This window comes from Xenopus tropicalis, chromosome 1 (genome assembly GCF_000004195.4).
Source record: "Xenopus tropicalis strain Nigerian chromosome 1, UCB_Xtro_10.0, whole genome shotgun sequence".
NCBI lineage: Eukaryota > Metazoa > Chordata > Amphibia > Anura > Pipidae > Xenopus > Xenopus tropicalis.
Genome location: NC_030677.2, coordinates 181967058 through 181991188, shown reverse-complemented (window position 1 = coordinate 181991188; position 24131 = coordinate 181967058). Strand labels below are relative to the sequence as shown.

Sequence of the window (24131 nt, the reverse complement as noted above, 5' to 3'; positions counted from 1 at the left end):
ATATTCTTTTATGAGTCAGCCCCAGAGAACAAAAAGCCATAAACAAATACTGCTTTCTTAAAGTCTAAAAAGCAACTTGCGGCTAATAAATGGCATTGTACACAACATTTAATTCCACTTTGCAGTGACATTGTAAATAAGCCCTTGACATTTATTGCTAATTTACTTTTTGCAGGTCATTACTCCAGCTGCAAACATGGTATGGCTACAGAACAAAATTCTGACTGTTTATAGAAATGAATTTCTAGAACTCGAGACTAATGAGCAGATCGTCTGTCATATTTTTACATGGAACTGTTTCTGTAATAATAAAAAAAAAGTCAATAACGTGATTGTTTTTGAGAACACTCATTAGAGCAAATTTAAATATTGTGACAAGTATCGAAGAGTGTAGTCAGCAGCAGCAAGAAGCTAGTATCTCAGTTTGTGTATCCTTTTGTATCAGAGGAATAGAGTTGAGCAAATACATTTTTATCAGTACATTAGGAGCACAGAAAAATAGTACAATTGGAAACAAAAAGACATTTACAATCAGTTCTGTCAAAGAATTAACTACATTGATTAAAATGGTAGTGTGGTTTGAAATAAATTCATTTTATGTGAAAGGAAAGACCTGCAATCCCACCCTCATAAATTATGTATCCTGTGGGGAAAAAGGGGGCATGGTTTAGGGGCAGTTTCTAATTTCTGGTGTGACTGAATGAATTTGGGCTTGGCCTGGATGGATCAACATGGCTTGAACTGGCTTGGAGTCCAGTATGGGATCGCTTATCTACAACCGTAATCAAGAAAGGTCAAGGAAGTCCATCTCCCATTTTAAGAAATTAATTTTTAGATATTATTTTATTTTACTCCTTAATAATAAAACTTAACCTTGTACTTGATCCTAATTAAGCTACACAAATCCATATTGGCAGCAAAACAGTCCTATTGTGTTTATTTAATGTTTTTACCCTCTTTCTAAAGCCTTTCAAAAAATCTTCTGAGCGTTTCAAATAAAAAATCCTATACAGGTATGGGACCCATTATCCAGAATGCTCGGGACCTGGGGTTTTCCAGATAAGGGATCTTTCCATAATTTGGATCTCCATAATTAAGTCCACTAAAAGATTATTTAAACATTAAATAAACCCAATAGGATTGTTTTGCTTCCAGTAAGGATTAATTATATCTTAGTTGGGATCAGGTACAGGTACTGTTTTATTATTACAGAGAAAAGGGAATCATTTAACCATTAAATAAACCCAATAGGGCTGTTCTGCCCCAATAAGGGGTAATTATATCTTAGTTGGGATCAAGTACAGGTACTGTTTTATTATTACAGAGAAAAGGGAATCATTTAACCATTAAATAAACCCAATAGGGCTGTTCTGCCCCCAATAAGGGGTAATTATATCTTAGTTGGGATCAGGTACAGGTACTGTTTTATTATTACAGAGAAAAGGGAATCATTTAACCATTAAATAAACCCAATAGGGCTGTTCTGCCCCCAATAAGGGGTAATTATATCTTAGTTGGGATCAGGTACAGGTACTGTTTTATTATTACAGAGAAAAAGGAAATCATTTTTAAAAATTAGAATTATTTGCTTATAATGTAGTCTATGGGAGATGGCCTTTCTGTAATTCAGAACTTTCTGGATAATGAGTTTCCGGATAACGGATCCGATACATGTACCTGTGCAAGGAAATAAATATTGATATTAATACTGGCACTGTTGTTGCGTATATTGTGATATTGTACCTATAAATCTATATAGTATAGTATAGGTACACATGGGCAATCTAATCTGCCTCCATAATCATCATAACCCAGGGAGTCTTGTTCCTTGCCTTTAAAGGAAATGTAACACAAATCTTTTTTAAGTAAAAAAGCTATTCTACCCTGCACCAATAACTGCCCTATCCTGCAAACCACTTAGTATTTTAAATGCTTTAATAGAAAATACCTGCTAAAACTTGGCTTCCTGTCAATTGAACTACGGCGATACGGCGAAGGAAGGAGCTGCATCCACTATGCGACGATCGATTGATCGAGCCTAGTCTGACTCCTTCCTATACAGAAAGAAGGCTAGGCTCGATCAATCAGCAGCAGCTGGCACATTTGTATTCAAAGAGGCTAAAAAACTTGAATTTTTTAATAACTGGGAAATAAATAAAGTTGTTAGAGACATCATTTATGTATATTGAACCTCGCCATCTTTTCCTTGCTGAGTTTTCTGGCCACCCTTTGCAGATTTTTTCTTTAATAAATACTGATTATTCGTGGTTCTTAAAGGAGAAAGAAAGGTAAAAACTAAGCTTTATCAGAAAGGTCTATGTAAATATAGCCATAAGCACTCACAGAAACGCTGCACTGAGTTCCCTGTCAAAAGATTTGTTGTGTCTGTAATTCCTGTGCCAGAGACACGCATCTCTCTGCTCTCTCCCCTCTCCTGCTCCCCCCTCCCTCAAGAATGCTAAGAACTCACTTCCCCCTTTAGTAATGTGGATCTGAGCCAATCAGCAGGAAGCTGACTCATAGTCTTACTAACTGAGCATGTTCACTTGGTCTGGGTGTCTGTGCAGGAGTGAGGTATTATGGGAACTTTCTTTACACAGCTCAGCATTTTTTCTTCCTGTTTGGCTTCTGATCATCTGAACAGGAGAAATATGGGGAGACTTAAGGGCACTATTGAGACAACTAAAGGTATGCCTGCAGCTTGAGATTAACTCTTTAGTAGCCTTTCCTTCTCCTTTAAGAATGTTCTTATTATTATTTTTAAAAATTAGATTTGCTTATAATGGAGCCTATGGGAAATGAACTTCCTGTAATTCTGAACTTTCTGGATAATGGTTTTCTGGATAACAGATCCCATGCCTGTATTGTTATTGTCCAATACCCCATTATAGGCTTCAATTCAATCCATATCAAATGCATCATTATTTTTTTTTTTTTTTTTAAATATAGATAAAATATGTCAGTGTTACTCTGAATTCCTTGTTTTCACCAATAATCCCCAACAAGTGAAAAATGACTAAGCATTGCATTCCTTAAAGGAGAAGGAAAGGCAAAGTCACTTGGGGGTGCCAAAATGTTAGGCCCCCCCCAAGTGACTTTAATAGCTTACCTTGTACCCTGGGCTGGTGCCCCTGTTAGGAGAGAACAGCACCAGCCCGGGGTACCTGCAGCGCTTCCTCCTTCCTGTATCGCTCGCGCATGCGCAGTAGAGAGAATAGTGGAATTTTAACAGAGAAGTCGGCTTTTCACTCTACTGCGCATGCGCCTATTGTGTTAGTCGCAGCAAAACGAAGGAGGAAGCGCATCGCTGCAGGTACCCCAGGCTGGTGCTGTTTTCTCCTAACAGGGGCACCAGCCCGGGGTACAAGGTAAGCGATTAAAGTCACTTGGGGATGCTTAACATTTTAGCACCCCCAAGTGACTTAGCCTTTCCTTCTCCTTTAAAGGAAAGCTATACCTTTGAACAATGTAGTTCTTTATAAAAATGTATCACATAAAATCACTCATTCACATCACTCCTCTTCCCTTCTGTTAGGGGACAGCTTTTGGATGTCCCCTAATGTCTGCACTGACAGGAAAGGGCTACTAGAGGAAAAGGGGATTTTGGACTTACTGGACTGTCAGTGCAGTAATCCCCCACCCTAGAGCAACAAAGACAACAGAGCAACAGGGGAGACTAAAGCATTGTAGTCCATATGTGCCTGCCTCTCTCTCCTCCTTTCTTCTGTTCCTTTTCATCTACTCTATACCTTTATACTATACTATACTTACTCCTATACTTGCCAATTAACTGAAGAGGAGGAGTAGTGAATTGTTGTGAAACCACCGGGGTAAGGATGTCAAAGCGCCATTGTAAGTTGCTGACAAGCGGTGTCGCAGGCCCCCTCCTCTGTCCTGGGATGGTATTTCCAGTCTGGCATAAATGGCCTCTTTCACACCGCTTTCAAATCATCCCTTAATGGGCCTGCAACACCGCCTGTCAGCAACTTACAATGCTACTTTGACATCCTTACCCCGGTGGTTTCACAACAATTCACACTTCCAGTCATATACTTTGAAAGATTAACACCTGCCTCAATGAAAATCATGGTACCATTGTGACTGAATCATACTTTCTTACACCTTTGAGTTTCAGCCAACACCTAACTGAATAAGTTAAATGGAACCATTGTGATTGGATGTCTGTGACTGTACTACCCCCGAGGGTTTAAATGCCAGAGAATTCCCTAACAGTCATTTGAACTAAAGAAGCCACTCACATGAGTGGTGAACCATTTTCAGGAAAACTTATTAAAGTCCAGTTGTTTTAGACTTAATTCTACTAGGTACTGTATACATGTTAGGTCACATCGCCAATTAATGGACAAAGTTCTGTCTTTTACTCCAACACTACTTTCTGTTATAGTTAGAGCTGCATTATTTCCCATGGGTAATGGGTCGAGATGTAAAAGGACAATATTTGAGATTTTTAATAGGCCACTTAATATGATTTAAACTATCTGTTGGTTAATTATTCATTTGGATGGTATAGTTTTCCTTTAACTATATATTGTGCTAAAAGCTTTGGATAGCCATAGTAGATTGCATTCTGGTTAAATAAACTGTACAAAATACAAAGTTCTCTGTTTTGGCCACACTGAGTAATGTGTTTACCACTGATTATGACTTTAAAGTTAGTGTTGGGAATAATAAGATTATGCAATGTGCAATTTAGAATATTGGTCCTAGAGTACAAGTAAATGTAACAATCTGCATAACAGTGGGGAGTCTTTTGTACTTCTGTGGAGTATTATTTCTCTTTATTTTCTGTTAACGGCTGCCTTTCTCTGCATTCTCTTGTTGCACAGTAGTTATCTAAAAATAATTAGTGTAAAGTAATAACTGCTTTCAAAATGGATTGTATTTGCCCATGGGAAATGCTGTGATAAACCACAGAGAAGTTACAGAATATGACACAGTAAATGACTAGAGTGTGCAAAATATTGGGCAGAGGTTGTGGTGACATTGTCTCTTTAATTCTTGATACTTTGCAAAGCTTAGATGAGCTGTGAAGCAATATTAGTTGCTTTAAATGGTTCACCCACTGGCTCTGAGCCTTCTCTTGGTGTAAGCAATGTGCTTGGCCCTGTACCATGAAGCAAGAACAAATTTGGATATTCTTATTCACAAAGGGGAAACAGTGAAGATCTACCTAGTTATACAGTTATAAGATCTTTTATCCAGAAATCTTTGCATTACAGAAAGACCATCTCTATAACACTTCATTAGAAACAAAGAATTCTAAAAATGATTTCCCTTTGTAATAATAAAACAGTACCTTGTACTTGATCCCAACTAAGTTACAGTTAATCCTTACTGGAGGCAAAACAATCCTATTGGGTTTATTTAATATATAAATGATTTTTTTAGCAGACTTATGGTATGGAAATTCAAATTCAAACGGAAAGACCTCTTATCTGAAAACCCCCAGGTCCAGAGCATTCTGGATAACTGGTCCCATACCTGTACAGAATAGCCTGAGTGAATCTAATGTTTTCTGGATGCAAGCAAAAGTTTTTAAGGTAACCTCCCTGTAGATCGATGGAGTGTATACCTTCTACTAGTACAGGTATCAGACCCCTTATCCGGAAACCCATTATCCAGAAAGTTCCAAATTACGGAAAAGCCATCTCCCATAGATTCCATTGTAATCAAATAATTCACATTTTTAAAAATGATTTCATTTTTTCTCTCTAATAATAAAACACTAGCTTGCACTTGATCTCAACTAATATATAATTAATGCTTACTGAAGCCTAAACAGTCCCGTTGGGTTTAATTATTGTTTAAATAAATTTATTAGCAGACTTAAGGTAGGAGATCTGAATTGCGGAAAGACCCCTTATCCGGAAAACCCCAGGTCCCGAACATTCTGGATAACGGGTCCCATACCTGTACATTTGAAGTTGTGGTTAGGACTTGTTTTTAATACAAAGAAGTTACTGAGGGATATTCACACATTTAAAGTATAAAACAAGGAATGCAAAAGAGGCCCCAGTATCACAGGGGAACCACAACAAAAAAAAGCGCTCCAAAAAATAAGATAAAAAACAGCTTTGTTTATCCATTATATAAAATGTACAAACCCCGCGCTTCTTGGCCTTACACGTTTCGGGCCCATATGGCACTTGATGATATGCAGCCTATGCTTATGAGTAAGGGCCATATGGGCACGAAACACGTAATGCCAAGAAGCGCAGAGTTTGTACATTTTATATGATGGACAAATAAGGATGAATAAAGCTGTTTTTTTATCAGGACTTGTTTTACACAACTATCAATTACCTGGAATACCCAGTTTGTGGCTAATATCGTGGATGCTTGTGGGCTTATTTATCAATTTTCGAGTTTGTGAATAGAAATTCTAATTTGAATAAACACAAATTTCGTTGCTTATTTATTAATATGGAAAACTCGTTAAATTATAAAAACTTGTACACTTCGAATTTATGAGTTTACAGGCTCAAAAACCCCCTCAAATCCTGAATAGAAAATATGGCTTTGCTTCACCTAGCACAACTCCCATATGACTTACATAAACTCTGCAAGCTTTAAGATGCTGAAGTTATACATTCGAGTTTACGGGTTTTTTGCACTATAACTCGCATTTTGGGAGTTTTAACACCAAAAAACCCGAATTGTGGAAACAATTCAAATTTTATTGTCATCCCCTAAATGCCATTGTAATTAATTATACACGGAATCCATTATTTTTATAGGTGGTTAAGAGTCCAAACTCCATTTTTTTTTTTGTAACTTAGATTTTTATTGGTTTTTTTATGCATTTTAGTCATGACAGGCATTCAATAGATCAATAATGGCAATATAACAATACAATTGTACAGGTCTGGAAGATTGACCATATCACAAAGTATAGAACAGGCCTATTTCTCTACAGTTGGCAGCAATCATTAGCAATATAATGTAAAAAGTAACAGTTGCAATTGCAAATAATACTGAAAAGGGAGGAGAGGAGGAGGTGAGGAAGAGGGGGGACAAAGGAAAGGGGGGAATATACAGGGAAGGAGAAGTATGGGTCCCTTGGGAGGGGGAGAGTGGAGGGTTATGGTTGTAGGTCAGATAAGGGGTAAGTCCTTTATAGGGTGTGTCTTACTTTATCTCCTTATGTTGGCTATATAATAATCCCATCTGGACCAAACCCTCTCCCATTGTTTACGTCGGTCGTAAACATTGGCCGTCATGAGTTCCATCTCCCTCATGTCCCTCACCCTCAGAAGCACATCCCCTAGTCTAGGGGGTACAGGGTCCTTCCACTTTTTAGTAATCGCCAGTCTAGTGGCTGTTAGCACGAAGTTTGTTAGCTTCTGCTCCGCGGCTGTATTATCTAAAATTGGCCTACCCACAAGAGCAGTATAGATGTCAAGTGGAGTCTCTTTGAACAGGATTCGAGAGAGTATGCCCTCTTTTTCCTTCCACAGTGGTGATATTATGGGGCAATGCCACATGATATGCTGTAAGGTTCCCTGTTCGCCACACTTTCTCCAGCACAGTGGAGAGGTGCCCGGGAACATATGGCTAAGTTTAACGGGTGTATCGTACCAGAAAAACATAGTTTTATATATGCTTTCCTTTTGTCTGACACAAGTCGCCGTTCGTCTCGCATTGTCCCAGATATCTGCCCATTCATCTAGGGGAAGGGTCGTGGAAGTGATTTCTTCCCACTTTAGCATATAACAATGTTTGGGGAAGGGGTCCTCAGGGAGGATAGTTAAGAGACTATACAAAGTGGAGATCAAGGCTCTCCGTGGGAGGCCTGTCATGCAGAGTTTCTCAAAGGTGGTGAGAGACAGGAGGGATGGATCTTTTGGAAGGTTAGCTTGTATAAAGTGGCGAATTTGTAGGTATTCAAAGAATCGTGAGTTGGGTATTTGGTATTTGTTTTGGATTTCAGCAAATGACCGCTGTTTCAGCGTCAGTGGGTCTAGTAAGTCATAAATCCTAAATACTCCCCTTGGGCCCCAATAGTTTTTAAAGCTCTCAGACATTCCCGGGGTAAAAGAAGGATTAGCCAGGAAAGGTTTCACCACTGAAGCCTGGTTTGCTAGGCGATATTTGTCTTTGCATACTTTCCATAGAGTAAGGGTAAAGTGCATTGGGTATAGAATATCCGAGATGCCCTTTCCTTTTCCATCCCATAGTAGTGAGTTAGGGTGGGTTGAGGAGATCCAGAGGGATTCAATATGTGCCCATTTGGTGGAGGGGGCGAAGGTGGTCCAACCCAGTATCTGGCGTAGGTGAGAGGCTTCGTAGTAGGCTTGCAAGTGGGGGACTGCCAGACCCCCTTGGGGTTTGCTAGCCATCATTACTGTTCTAGCTATTCTATGCCTACGTTTACCCCATATAAATTTGAAGATGGCTGCTTGCAAATCCTTGAGGGTCGTTTTAGGGACTCTGACCGGGAGGGTCTCAAACAAGTATAAAAGCTTTGGGAGTATTGCCATTTTAGTTACGGTGATGCGTCCTAGCCAGGAAATTGTGAGAGTATTCCATTTATGTAGGAGTGATTTAATTTCTTGTATGAGCGGGGGGAAGTTGGACTGGTATAGCTGGTGATATGTTTTAGTTAGCTGGATTCCTAAGTATTAGAGTGAATGGGTTTTCCATTTGTAATGGAATTTCGTGCTTAGGGCTTCCCTAGTTTGGCTGGGGAGGTTAAGTGGCAGGGCTTCTGTCTTATCGACGTTTAATTTGTATCCTGAATGTTTGCTGTATTGTGTTAGTAGGACATGTAGATTGGGTAGGGATATCGTAGGATTCGTTAATGTTAATAGAATATCATCAGCAAATAGAGAGATAACAAATTCTTGATCTTGAATCTTGGGGCCAGTTATATCCTTATGATTTCGAATGGCCGAGGCTAGGGGTTCAATACTAAGTGCATAAAGGAGAGGGGACAAGGGGCATCCTTGTCTCGTGCCATTGCTGATGGGGATTAGGCCATGGGATGCTTCAGGGAGTTTGAGAGTGGCCGTGGGTTTAGAATATAAGTGTTGAATTGCTCTAAGGAAAGGTCCCTTGATGCCAATTTGTTTGAGGAGTTCGAACATATAGTCCCAGTTAAGTCGGTCAAATGCCTTTTCGGCGTCTAAACTGAGTAGTAGTGCAGGGGTCTTGGTTTTATTTAGGGCATCAATGAGGTCTATAGCCCTGCGGGTGTTGTCTCCCGCTTGTCTGCCATAAATAAAACCCACCTGGTCTAAATTGATAAGTTTTGGCATTAATGGGCCTAATCTGTTGGCTAAAAGTTTGGTAAATATTTTGAGGTCTGAGTTTAGAAGCGCAATTGGTCTATAATTACCACATAAATTCGGGTCTTTGCCTTCTTTAGGTATTAATGTAATATAGGATTGTAACATTGTGTGTGGGATAGTATTATTGGACATAAAAGAGTTAAAGAGCTTTGTTAGGTATGGAGACAAAAGAGGGGAGAACTTCTTATAATATGCGTATGTATATCCATCTGGACCAGGGGCTTTTGAGGTTGGGAAGGACTTAATGACTCCTGCCACTTCTTCCTCCAGTATTGGCTTGTTTAGTTTATCTATTTCGTGTTGCATAAGAGTGGTGTGTAAATTCTCTTTAAGGAAAGTTTGTCTAGCTGCGGTTTGGGATTCTTGTGACTGGGCTACAGAAGTTGGTAGGTTGTAGAGTTTAGTATAGTAGTCCTGGAAGGCTTTTGAGATCTCCTTAGGGGAGAATGTTCTATCGCCATTGGCCTTATCTATTGATACTATGGTAGAGCGGGCAGTCTGTTCTCTCAATTTCCTGGCTAATAAAGAGTGTGGTTTATCTCCCCTTTCATAGAATTTTTGTTTGGTCCATTTTAATGCTTTCTCTATTTCCCCTGATGCAAGCATTTTGAGTTCCCTACAAACCTCAAGGATTTCTTTGCGTAGCTTAACGGAAGCGTCAGTGTGTATCTTACATTCAAGCTGGGAGAGTTTCTGTTCCAAAGTTATTTTAGTAGACATTTTCTTTTTTTTCCTAGCAGAGGCTATAGACATAAATTTGCCCCTTAATACAGCCTTATGGGCCTCCCATAGTACGGAAACATTCTCAACTGAGTGAGCATTGTCTATGAAGTAGTCTTTTATAGTCTGAGCAATGGAAGAAGATATTTGGGGGTCATTTAAAAGTACCTCGTTTAAGCGCCAATGGGTGGGTTTCCTTATTGAGGTAGAGAAATGGATATCTAAGGCTACTGCATGGTGGTAAGTCCATGGGATAGGAATTAAATCGGAAGTAGCAGGGTACATAAGTAGGTCCCGGGAGCCCAGAAATAGGTCGAGCCTTGAATACAATTGATGGGGAGCAGAATAAAAGGTATATGCTCTTTCGTTGGGATGGTGGATCCGCCAGAGATCCCGGAGGTCCAGTTTCTGGAGCAACTGCCGAAATTTCTGGCATTGATCTTTGTATTGTTGGAGCTGAGGTGGGTGCGAACGGTCCAAACTCCATTTTTTATATTCCAATTTGAAAAAAAAAAAAGTAAAAAGTCTGATTCAATGTGTAATGCTGGTATTGGTGGTCTGTGAAACAAAGCACTTGGTCTAGAGTTAGACAGCACTGGGGCTATGGAAAGCAAATTTCCCTGAAGTGGTGCCACACGCTTCTCCTCTGGTGCTCAGCTGCTCTAGCACTTAATGGGTTTCTACTATCTTTTCTACCTAATTTTCATCTTTGACCTTAACCTGTCTAACAGACTAGCAGTTCCCTTTGTGTCCTGAACATGCCAGGCTTAGTACCTCGGCATTGGAAAGCCTGATGGATTTCTGTAATACTTTCTCAGATACAGCAGTAAATGTTAGAGGCTATGTCTTTGCAAAATGGTCCCTTTTCAGAAGTTTTTTATGGCAAAATGATGTCAGGATTTTACAAAATAACTGCTAATTCAAATCTTGTTGAATTGAGGCCAGCCTATTATCTGAGACCCCTGGTTTCCTTCTCCCAGTGAGCTTGCTGTGCAATTTAATGGCTCTTCACATCACTATGATTGCACATCGTTTTTGCAAGAAAATAATAAACAGAGATTGATTGCACTTGTTGTTTTTTCATTTGTAAAAACCCAGTCTTGCTTAAACATTTGTCAGCAGGTTAAAAATAAAATACAATTATCTTCCAATTGTGGTGACTTTCTGTCTTTTTCATTTTCTGAAACTGACCTGTGAAGTCATCCAGCAGTGTTCCAATTCAGAAGGATATTGAAGTGAAATAATTGCTGGCTTTCTGTTACCACCTTTATTATTACAGATACAAAAAGTCAAACACTACTACAAGTTTATTACATACAGAATAGAAAGAGAACTCTATCCAGCTATAAAAAATTTGGTCTGTACTGTACTGATTGCTCTATGTGTCATTTTGGCACACAAGGCAACATGTCCTTCTAATGGATTGTTGTTTAGTAACTCAGTCTTCCACCAGCTATTCATTTCTTCCCGTGTTTATTTGTATTTATTATTGGGGCATAGAATTAGCAAGTAAGCAAAACCATATGAACTGGCAAATTTGTTGGCAGAGGCAGTGAAGCAAGAGAGTGTATGGAAAGGGTATTTTTGCCTTAGAGGTAAAATTGAGTGAATTACAAGCCTTATCAAAGAGAACATATGGTCCATGCATTGGCCAAACCTGCATTTATTTAAGGCTTGGACTAATGTACCAGAATACCAGAAGATGTTTCAATGGGTCCTGGCATTAGATGTTTCCATAGATATGGCTAGAAGGTGCATATCCCACTGCGTTCACTTCCACAGGTCTTCAAACTTCTAAATCTAGGACAGCACTTTAAAGCAGCTTTCTCATATGGTTAAATGCCATTATTTATCAAACTGGCAAAGACGAACACAGTTGGCCCCTATTCTGGGACTAACAGTCTCACTAATTCCTAATTCCTTGCTTGCACTGCGGGCTTAGCATACTTAGCTTACATACTAGCAGCTTCAATGCAGTTATCCCCTATATACACACGCACACCACCCATATATATATGAAGGAGTGTGTTTCCACTGCGGTTATCAACATTTTTGGGAAAAAAGGATATCTTTTGTTTCATAGTTCTGTTTCTAGCATGTTTGGGTTCACTTTTCTGTTCTGTATTGCTTTGCTTTTATTAACTGGTATAGTCACTGATGCAATTGCTTAGCAGGACAGTGCTTGCATTTTATTTTCTGGGCTTTATGTGTATGTTTTGGGGGAGCTGGTTACCATATATATATATGTATATTTGTTCTGGATCATGTGAAGTTCATTCAGAATGTACATACAATATTACTAGATGTAACTGTAATCCACCTAGACAACTTCAGCCGTGTACCACACCACTCCTCTTTAAGCTCCACTCGTTGTCAGGTTCACAGTTCAGGACTGTCCTAAAGCTAATATTCAGAATTAAAAAAATTATATTAAAGCATGATTTATACTGTGACACAACACTGTCTTTAACATTATTTCCCCACATTCTTTGTTTCTGCATAGTTACATTTTTAAAGGGGCAGTACACTTGTTTAACTTGAGTTCAGTGAATAGGGCTATTGCTGAACATACATTTTGCATATTGTTTTAATCACAAAAACCCTGTGATTTTTGTTATTTCTTGATTAAATAAGGCAAAAGGAAAATTAAATATACTCCTTGTATAAAAACGTATCTCTTATATCAATGTTACATTTCTTTAGACGTCAACTACATTTTAGACTGTTTCTTTGAGGCTGTGTCTTGATTTCAGCCTGGTACAATATGCTTATTAGAATCTGCAACAATGCTGTACAGTTTCGGAGAACCCAAACAGTATACCAGAGTAACAAAGGGTCCTGCCCTTGAGAGCCTACAATCTAGTGGATTTCAGGTTCTGCTTGTTGTTTATTGTGTTAATTTCCTTATCTCAAACAGGAATTTTTAAAGTGCTTGATACATATTGAGCTTGATACATGTCGGATTTTGGGGTTTTGCAAAAATTAATTCATGTTCTGAATTTACATTTTCCTGGAATTGTAAGCTCTTCCATTATATAAATTTGCTTTTGATGTAGGTGACAATACCCAGGAAGCCTACTAACCATGGTGTTCTTTATCACTCCAACAGCATTACTTCACTGTTACCTTTGGTCATGAAGCACAGAAGCCTTTGGAGCTACGCTGTGAAGAGGAACCTGACCGAGATGAATGGGTGGAAGCCATACACCAAGCGAGGTCAGCAACAAAAATGCACACAATTTTTTTTTATAATCCCTTTATTTAACAAGTTTTATACATAAATTGTTAACATTATTGGTAACATAGGTATCTAATTTAGTATTGTAAGCAGGCGAGGAAAAATTAATTGGAGTAATTTTATGCGGTTAAGTATAAATAAAATCAGGAAATCCGACACCTCCTCTGATGAAGCACCACATGGTGCGAAACGCGTTAGGAGAGTGGGTAACATGAGGCACTGGGATGCACCTATCCATTGTTTGGTATAGTATGTTTTATATGTTAGTTTTTTTGTTGATTTGTTAATTTGAGCCAATAAATGTTTTTGCTTTTATTCCACTGAAATTTCTGCTGTTTATTCATGTGTTGATTCGGGACCTATCAGTGGGATATAACTCTTAGAATCCCTTTCTTAACCTAATTTATTGCTTAATAATCTGAATGGTCCATAATAAAATTTATATGGTTGGGTTTAATATATTTGGCAAAATTCAATTTGTATCCAGTGGAGTTTGTTGCTGAAGTTCTTGAATTCTGAGTGATGTCCAGGAGTCTCAAATTTCCTTATGTTGTTCAACTGTTTCCGATAGTATAGCAGAGAGGTAATGCATCATATGTATATAGTCCAGTCTGGTTTTTAACTGAGAAATAGCTAAATGTGGGGCAAGCCAGTTCAGAACAATCACCCAGCAGGCAGCTGCTATAAGTTTGAAAGCAAGTTTATTCTGAATTGTAGATACATTTTTTGAGGGAAGTGAAAATAGCACTAACTCTGGGTCAGCTGTAATTTCAGTTTGAAGCACTTGTGTAACCAGCTGAAAAGTTTTGGTCCAGAAGGTATGTATTTCTGCCACAAATGAAAATAGTCTGCAAATGCGCACAATTTAATCCTGCTTTGCTTCAGCAACTATACAAGAGATACTGATATAAAGAGCAAGATTTTCTAGAGGGGGGGCAGTCACTTGCTTTCACTTTCCATTCAGCACTTCCTATAAATTACCGCACTCCTCTCATTCCCCCTCTCTCCTTGTGATCTATAAATTTATGTAGCATGGGCATCTATGGTGCCCCATTCTGGTGCATACACAAGATTTTAGGGCAATACAAAACAGTGTTCGCAAAATAGCTCCTACCTGCTTGCTGTGATTGTGAATTCCAAGACTGAAGGAAACAAAATATAAATAATTTATATAGTGTAAGTAAGGTTTATTTTCCTCAGCTAACATGATAGAAAAGGATTTTTAATTATTTCTTATGGTGACAGGTTCCTTTAAAATCAGACTATAGATCACTGTGATAGTCCCTCTTTTTTTTCTTAAGCTATTGTTGCAGGTTTTGTGTTTGTAAAAATAATCCCACAGTATGTATTCTCTTGCATGCTTCCTTTTGACATTAATTTGATGTATCTTGGAGAAACGTGTATTTTATTAGCCTCTGGAACCCACTAGTCAGCCTGCTCTCATGAGGTCTGTCATTATTAAAATCCGGGGTCAGTAACCTCATCCCAGAACGTAGCTGCTTGTCACTCAACATTTAATCACCGAATATTTCTAGTTAGCTGAATTGACTTTGGATGACAAGTGACACTAAATGGTTTGTCAGATAATTTCATCTGATGTCAGTATAGTTCATACGCAGCATACTTGCACTCGCAGAGCATTCTTTTCCATTGTAATGCAGCATACAGTACGTATCTTGTTATACTGTATGTTATGTACTTGTATAGGAAAAGGTCCACATGGCAAATAGTCTTTGAAAATTAGACAAGATTGAAATAGCATTGTTATCATTGTATTACGTAGCTTTTTAACCTACTTATTGTTACAAGTAAACACTGTGCAGTAATTTACTTTTTACAATCAGCAGCTTAAACAAAGAATATTACTAAAAATGATGTTGTTTATGCATTACCTTTACTATATGAGCCCTGTAGTTTAGAATCTTTGTTATATTGATACTTACAAATATGTCATGCTTTCCCTTGTTTATTAAGTTGCTTCCCATTTTTCACAATATTTTCAGTTCAATTCCCATTCCAACCCCATTTATTACAGGGTAGGATTAATTTATGTTGGCACCTCTACTGACTTTTTAACCTGAGTGAACAAAGCCCTTGTTATTGCACCCAATACAGGCATTCTTTACTTATAGAATTTTTTTTGGGTTCTCTACCCCTACTGTTCAAGCCCATGGGGTTGAACACTTTTAGCCACCACACACTGTGGTCTAGATAGTGCGTCAGTGTTCTGTTGCCACTTGCCCCAAGTTGAACTGTGAAGCTGAATTTTTGTAAGGAAAGGAACCACTCTGCATGCTTGCATTCCTTGAATCATCCTAGTGAATGGGGCATGGTTTATAAAAAGCTTAAAGTGACCATCTAACAAATATTTTAGAGAGTCTCACTTAGACGTGCAACTAAACTGGCAAAGGGGATGGAGGATTTAAACTATGAGGTTGGGGTTAGGGTCCCTTCACACTCCCTTCGTTCAAGGGGAACTATAGCAAATATGAAAATTTGATAAAAACTTCATCTTATGGAAATAAGAAATTTTCTAAACATAGTCAATTAAAAATGTTGTTTTATTTTCAATATATCCAAGTTCTCTCTCAGCTATTGTCTCTTCTTATTCCTTCTCATATAGTTTTTAAGGGGGAACCCTTTCCTAGTAGATGTATAAGAGCTCACTCAAATAACTGACCCCCAAACAAAAACAAACTAAGATGATGAAGATGATGACCTAACTGTCACAATCTGACCCTTTCTCCAGCATGAAGACAGAATGAAGAGAGACAAATTGCTGAAAGGGGGATAGTGAAGAGTAACTTCACATTATTTGAGGAACAGTACAGAATTTTAAACTGATTTTATTTAGAAAGTATAATTTATTTCAGTTAGATTTAGCTTATATTAAATTTTCATTCATTTGCTATAGTTACCCTTTGATTAGGAAGGAGGCAGGTAGCAGCTACCTATATCTGAGTTCAGCAATGCCCTAGAATCTAGCACTAAGGGCACCCCCTAATGCTCATTTACCTGCACCTTGCATCTAGGATGTGAGGTGCAGGGAAATGAGCATTAGGGGGTGCCCATAGTGCTATAATACTTGCGTCTAAGCCCTTGAAAATGACCCAATTTGTCTCACAAGTCACTCTTGCAGATTTATCTGATAGGCACATTTACTTTCTCAACACTTCTGCATCTGATGAGCTGTTACTAATTTAGCTGTGGTAGGAGAAGTGATGAGGGTTTTGTCTGAGGCTAAAGAAACAGTAAACATAATTGTAAATTGGCTGATTTTATTTTGAAAAAGTTATTTATTAAATTATGTGATGAGCGTACCCTTTTTAATGTGTATGTTTAGTTTGTTTGGTGTTGTCCTATATTTCCTATTGCTAATACATTCCATTGCTAAAGATAATTTCTCATGCCCTTATCTCTGTGTTTTCCTCATTGAACCATTTTTAAACCTAATATAAAATGTTTCTCTCTTTAAGGACTGGACCATAATAATAATGCAGATGTGTTTTTTTTTATAGTTACTCTGATGTCCTGATAGAGAGAGAAGTCCTGATGCAGAAGTATATTCATTTGGTGCAAATTGTAGAAACCGAGAAAATTGCTGCCAATCAACTGCGACAACAGCTTGAAGATCAAGATACTGAAATAGAAAGGCTTAAATCCGAGGTATTTACAGAGGTGGCTGCATACTATTATTATGGCTTTGCTAATCAAAAGATAAACCATCTGTATATTTCCCCAGCCTGAAAATGCCATGGGATGAAGCCTAGAAAAATAAGGCTGCCTGCAGTGTCTTTTAATAGGAATTTTTAAAAGTGACAATATTTGGGCACAACTTACCAGCTGTGTGAGTTTGTCCTCCATGGAAATTGTGATCTACAATACCCTAAAATTATTTTTTCAGGTAGTTGTTCCTGGTATTATTACAAGCAGTCTTTTTTTGTTACAGTTTATAAGTGCTATATAATAACTGCTTAGATGGGGAGCTCCATATACTGCAAAATAAAGGAACTATAAGGCCGACTAGAACAGGGGAGGTTATTGGCATAAGACCATGCCCCTTTTGCAAGACATAGCTTTACTTTTTTGCTTGGTCTCTTCCTTTTCCATTTTTCTCACACTTTTACATTTATTCTCCCACCCTCTATTTCTGATCTCCCCTTCTCTCCCTTGGTGCCATTTGGTATTCTCCATTTAACTTTTTGTGGTTCCTTAAATTTTCTGTTCTCCCATTCCTCTTTCCTCTTACCTTTCTATTGTGAACTTTCCTCTCTGCTTGTATCTTTTCTCTTCTGTCCCTTATATTCTGCTCACTCTTTAACCTTTTGATTATTTTTCTTCAGCTCATCCTCCACCTTTGTCCTTCTCTTGCCCCTTATACAGTTAGGGACCTGTTATCCACAATGCTGGGGACATAGGTTTTTTGCCTTAAGTCTGCTAATAAATAATTTAAACATTAATAAATATGATTGTTTTGCCTCCAGTGGTGATTAGTTATATCTTCGTTGGGATCAAATACAAGGTACTGTTTTTTTATTACAGAGAAAAAGGACATCTGTTTTAAAATTTTTAATTATTTGATTAAAATGGAGTCTATGTGAGATGGCCAGGGAGATTTAGATAGGTTACTGTTACAAGTTGAAGCACGGTGGATTTATAATTTAAGAACCCTGGCCCCTGGTGGGTTGAATAAAGGAATTATTGCCGAAGCCATTCATTGGGTGTTAAATGTATGCCATATTGGGGGTAGAGTTTGCTACCTATATACATAATTGAGAATCATTTTTGTTGTTAATAATTGCATTTATTTGGATATTTAAATGCATTTATCATGGAATGTACCTTTGGATATTCTTCTGAATGTTACTAACAAATAGCTGCTTGTTTTTAATATAGATTCTTTTAAATGCCATAATAGGCATAATTTACATACAGCAGTTACATAGTTAAGTTGGTTTGAAAAAAGACCATCAACTTCCACCCTGCCAAGCAAACCACAGCTCACATACATAGACCCATACTGACCTATCTATACACTCACATACAGACCCATACTGACCTATCTATACACTCACATACAGACCCATACTGACCTATCTATCCACTCACATACAGACCCATACTGACCTATCTATACACTCACATACAGACCCATACTGACCTATCTATACACTCACATACAGACCCATACTGACCTATCTATCCACTCACATACAGACCCATATTGACCTATCTATCCACTCACATACAGACCCATACTGACCTATCTATACACTCACATACAGACCCATACTGACCTATCTATGCACTCACATACAGACCCATACTGACCTATCTATACACTCACATACAGACCCATACTGACCTATCTATACACTCACATACAGACCCATACTGACCTATCTATCCACTCACATACAGACCCACAATGACCTATCTATCCACTCACATATAGACCCATACTGACCTATCTATATACTCACATACAGACCCATACTGACCTATCTATACACTCACATACAGACCCATACTGACCTATCTATGCACTCACATACAGACCCATACTGACCTATCTATACACTCACATACAGACCCATACTGACCTATCTATACACTTACATACAGACCCATACTGACCTATCTATACACTCACATACATAAACCCATACTGACCTATCTATACACTCACATACATAAACCCATACATGAAATACTTTAATTTTGCTCTAAGTGCTAGTTGTCTGGTGCAGATTTTTTCCATTTTACGTGGAGCTGCCTCACAATTACACCTTTCTGGACACTACAATTCAGATTTAAACTCTCTGAAAATATGTATATTGTGGGATTTAACACATCTCACTAAATTCAACTATCTTTTAAAGTCTATTAGAAAAATCTTTGTTTGTTACTCGTAAATGTATTGCCCTCAAATGGTTCTTGAATAATCCTCCCACTATTGGTGTATGGAACTCTCTTTACCGAGCATGTTACATTGGCCTGTCTGATCTATATTCAAAGGGGTGTTCCTGATAAATTTGATCTTGTTTATCAGTGTTGATCACATTTTTTAAAGAAAGCTTGATATCAGTGTCTGAGATTTTATACAATATACGGTAGGTATAATTCTTACATGTACCTTCACTCAAGAATATTTTTTTATGATGTACCACTTTGGGTTTTTTTTGTATTCTTTGTATTTTTGTTTTAAATTGAAAACAAAAAATATGATTTTTTTAAAAAAAGGCACAAAATTTGCCAAGGTGCAGTAACCTATAGCAACTATATATTAAGATGTTTGATTTAAAACAGGTGACCAGTAAATGCTACTTGCGGATTGGCTGCTACATATGACTAGACCTGTAGCTTGGTCTAAATATGTTATTGCATAATCCCAATAATTGTTTAATTCTAATTGATTTTTAAGTAAAACTGCCAGGAATCGGTCATTCAAAGGTATTTTTATAGTAGGTGTATTTAAATAAAACTTAAAATATGCTTAAAATATGTCTTGTGATATTACAAGAAGGATACATTTTGAATTAGATAACTTTTTATAAAGATGTCTTCATATCTCCTTTTTGCACGTCAGAATTTGCTTTTCTAACCAGATCAGAATATACTTAAGAATATATAAGAATATATTTATTCTGAATATTACATTACAGTTTAAGGAATCTGATTAAATGTCAATTGACCTGTGCAGCTAACCTCTCTTTGACCTCAATAGCCATTTACAAGAGTTGTTATTGAAGGTTATATTAAATGATAGCTATATACAGAATGGGAATATTAACACATGAAATATTATTCTTCGTAGAAAGTGCAAATGGAAGTCTATGCCAAGCCAAAGACTTCCCTTGTAACTCCAGAAATAAAGAAAGCACTGAAATATGTACATGATTGGTTGGTGGCCTACTGTTCAGGATGAATAGAAGCCTTTAAAAATATTATTAATAAATTGAATAATTGTAATAATTGTTATATTCATATTTATTCTTTCTAGACTTTTATATAATTTCTTAGAATTTGTAAAAGCTTATCTCTTGGAAATGTAACTCATGTTCCAGGTGATGATGTTGTCTTATATGTTTTCTGCACCAGATTGTAGCCCTTAATAAAACAAAGGAAAGAATGCGTCCCTATCAAATGAATCAAGAGGACGAGGATCCAGACATTAAGAAGATAAAAAAGGTAATTCAAAAAGATCTGAGAGTGTGTCTGGAAGTGCGCATACTGTAGATACGGTTAACCTGCTTGCAAGTAGAAGCACCTGCTGTATGCTATATGCTATTCCTTATTAGATGTAGTGTTTTATGTTCCTACCCCATCCCTCAGGTCCATATCCTGACTCATTTACCTATGGTAGGCACAAATGTTACCTTAATGAATGCAAAAGTCCAATAGGGGTTTTAACTTGCACCAAGGAATGGTATGCTTGTAGATGCCCAAGGGTTGCCCACATGCCTTCTCTTACAAGGTTGGTGGAAATCATGCCTAAATGTGCATTATTCAGTACAGATATTTTCTCACACAGAATTGGGAACAGAAATTTGTGGCATGACAAATTAAGCATCAAGCATTAAGTGCAGAAAAAATGAATATTGCCCTAATTGTTAATAAAATGTACTGTTGTCATTTAGAAAGCAAAACAAATGTATGTTGTTTAAAAACAAATGTTGTTAAACAACCATTAAACTTGTATTTTGCAAAGCTATAAAGTTGCTTTATTTTGCAAACATAATATAAAATTGAGAGAAATATGTATACCTTTTGTTTGTTAGATATTTTATATATACTGTACATGAGGTGTATTTTATTTTTGTTTTTCAGGTTCAAAGTTTTATGCGTGGATGGCTTTGCAGGAGAAAATGGAAAACAATTGTGCAGGACTATATCTGTTCCCCCCATGCTGAAAGCATGAGGAAACGTAACCAAATTGTTTTTAATATGGTGGAAGCAGAGGCAGAATATGTGCATCAGCTTTATATACTTGTCAACTGCTTCCTTAGGCCCCTCAGAATGGCAGCCAGCTCCAAGAAACCCCCAATAAGCCATGATGATGTAAGCAGCATCTTCCTAAACAGGTAACATCTCCATAAAATCTTTGTAAAACAGTTTGGACACCTTATCCATCAAAAAGCTATCCACTGTCATCAATGCCAAGAAGTACAATAGCTGTAACAGATAAGTATCCGGTCTGTATATAGATTCTATGCAGATACTATGGGGATAATGCATTGAGAAGTGCAAATTCCCTCCAGGTCTATTAATCCATAGCAACTGATTGGCTCATTGATTAAAATATTACTGGCAATTATTTTTACGCAGTGTTTCACTTTTCTTCAAGCTTTACTTGATATTTAAAACTAATTTAAAGGAAATAGCCTTGTTATAGATGTGCGTTTAGATGTCATGTCATGGACTGGCACTTGATTATTATCAGAAGAGGCTGAAATTACTCAGAAGAGGCTCAAATGGCACAAGAACATTCCCTGGAATGCACCAGGTTTCAGTTTTGGACCCCTTAATGCTCTTCTGCTTGAGCCCAGGGCAATGACCAATGAGCCCCTTTGTGTATGGGCTGATGCAGTTCTGATACAGCCAGTATTGTTTCTTGGGTGGTCAGGTTCATTTTTATTTTTTCTTTGGGAAAATTGCCCATCTGACTAAGGTCACTTTAGCTAACTTTCAGCTGCACTTTTCATCTAACTTTAAAATCCAACTCTAGGGGAAGAATATAGTACCAACAGGACCAAGGCAACCCTGCCCTTACAGCTCACCATAGTGAGTACAGGCCTCAGTTGCTTAAATAATGCACAAGTTAGATGATGGGTAGTCAAGACACATGGAGCGACTAGTAGCAGCTACTTGTCACAGCTACCGCAGTAGACAATGCTGATGATTTACTGATAATTGTCTCTACATGTGTTTTGTGTTTTTTCAGAGGCAATTCTCAGTATTGTCTATGGCAGGGTATATTCTGGTGTGCAGTAGCCATGACAAGTAGCTTCTACTAAGTAGTTCCATGTGATTTCACCCTTAGGGCAGTGGCAGGTGGGGAGATTAGTCACCCCACAACAAATCTTTGTTGTCACGGGCGACTATTCTCCCTGCAATGCCATCCCACCGCCAAGAATGTAAATCGCCAGTGGGATGGCATACGCGTTGCCTTGAGAGGAAACTCCCTGTCTGTCACTGCCCTTAGGGCCTATTGCCACCTGCCCCATGTGAATGCAGCACCCTTGTTGCTTCAGCAACTGATCCATTGCAGATGATTTGTTCAGTTACCCAAATAATGTATCACCTTTTCATTTTACTGATTTGTTTTGCCCCCTCTTTATGATTATTAGCAATTATTTAGAAAATGCCTGAATGAGCTCCTCTTTTATGCATGGGAGGTGGGGTTTATCTGAGTATAAAGTAAGTTTTCAAATCCACCAATAAGTTTAAGATTTTGGCAGGAGTAAGTAATTTACCAGAATTACTCAAAAACAAAATGCTAATTAATGCCATATGAACAGGGTTTCTGCCACACTCGAGATAATGCATTAAAAGTTGGGAAATGAATGTGCATTGTCCTATCGGCTGGTGTGTAATGCATAGTTTTCCAGAATGTCACAGACAGCTCTGATGATTACAAATGATAATAGCAGCTGTCTCTGCCTGATTAAATTATACTCTTGTCATTAGAGTTAAGCAGATCTCCAGCTCTGGGAAATTGGGCCTGTTAATAAATGAGGCAGCCATCCTTGTGTGATGTCCATGTATCGCTGTTAGCAGTCCTTGCTAATGTAAAACTGATCATACTTTCCTAAGTATAAGCTGCTTCCAACAAACTGCCATTAATAGGGGGATGATGTCAGAAGTATTTTTACATTTGAATCCACAAATAGACATGCCATTTACATATGTGAAAAGAAATCATTTCAACAGAACAGCTGGAATGTTATGCTCGTATGTAAAAATCTGATTTTATATGCGACATGCAGACTATAAAGTGAGAACTACTTTTCACAACTGAAAAAATGTGTAATACTTTTTAGTTGTGCTTTGTCACCCAGCACGGCGATCACAAATAGAAAATTGTGCAGCGTCCAATATACAATTTTCGTTTAGCGTAGATGAACAAACCTTTCCAGTGCAGTCCAGATATCTATAATATCTATTTACCCAATTAAAACGTTGTGACTTAGGCTCTCAACTGAAGAAAAAAGTGACTTGGGATGTAGCAATAAGCAGTGTGTAAAAATGCTGGCCATCTATACTTTCTTTAAAACACCACTCAAGTTACACAATTCACTGGGAGAAAGTTATAGTGGCCAGTTGTACTAATGGTGGAGTTTCCGCTGGTATAGGATCCCTTATCCAACAGTTATGGGAAGGCCATCTCCCACTGAGTGCATTTTAAGCAAATAATTCAAATTTTGAATTTGGTTTTATTGTATTTAATCATTTTGTTTATAATAAAACAGTACCTTGTACATGATGGTAACTACAGTAACTAAGCTGCATGAATCCATATTGGTGGCATAGCAATCCTATTGGGTTTATTTAATATTTAAATGATTTTTAGCGGACATAAATGATGGTAATTCAAATTATGGAAAAAACCCATCTGGATTCCAGATAATAGATCCCACACCTATTTATTAGTTATTTTGCTATTTACATGCTGTGCAATGCCGTCCTGATCACACTATTAATTTTGTTATGTTAACCATACTCGTTGAGCTTGCCACATAAGCAGATCTGGGCTAGGTTTGGCCACCCCCATTCTGGGTTAAATTGGGTCTATTTTGTGGGTAACCAAATCAGGTCCAGATTAGGATCCTATGTAGACCTGTTAAATGATATACCTTTTT

The 24131-nt window shown here is 37.7% G+C and overlaps 1 protein-coding gene across 2 annotated transcripts in view; it reads left to right on the top strand.

The window, feature by feature from the left end:
• The window catches only part of rasgrf2 (Ras protein specific guanine nucleotide releasing factor 2), a 123433-nt gene that overhangs the window by 43411 nt on the left and 55891 nt on the right, over positions 1–24131 (top strand). For both annotated transcript variants that reach the window (XM_031893539.1, XM_002942362.5), the window contains exons 2-5: positions 13141–13247; positions 16788–16935; positions 20371–20460; positions 21100–21353. In XM_031893539.1, coding sequence (XP_031749399.1) covers positions 13141–13247; positions 16788–16935; positions 20371–20460; positions 21100–21353 — 599 coding nt within the window. The remainder of the gene's footprint in view (positions 1–13140; positions 13248–16787; positions 16936–20370; positions 20461–21099; positions 21354–24131) is intronic.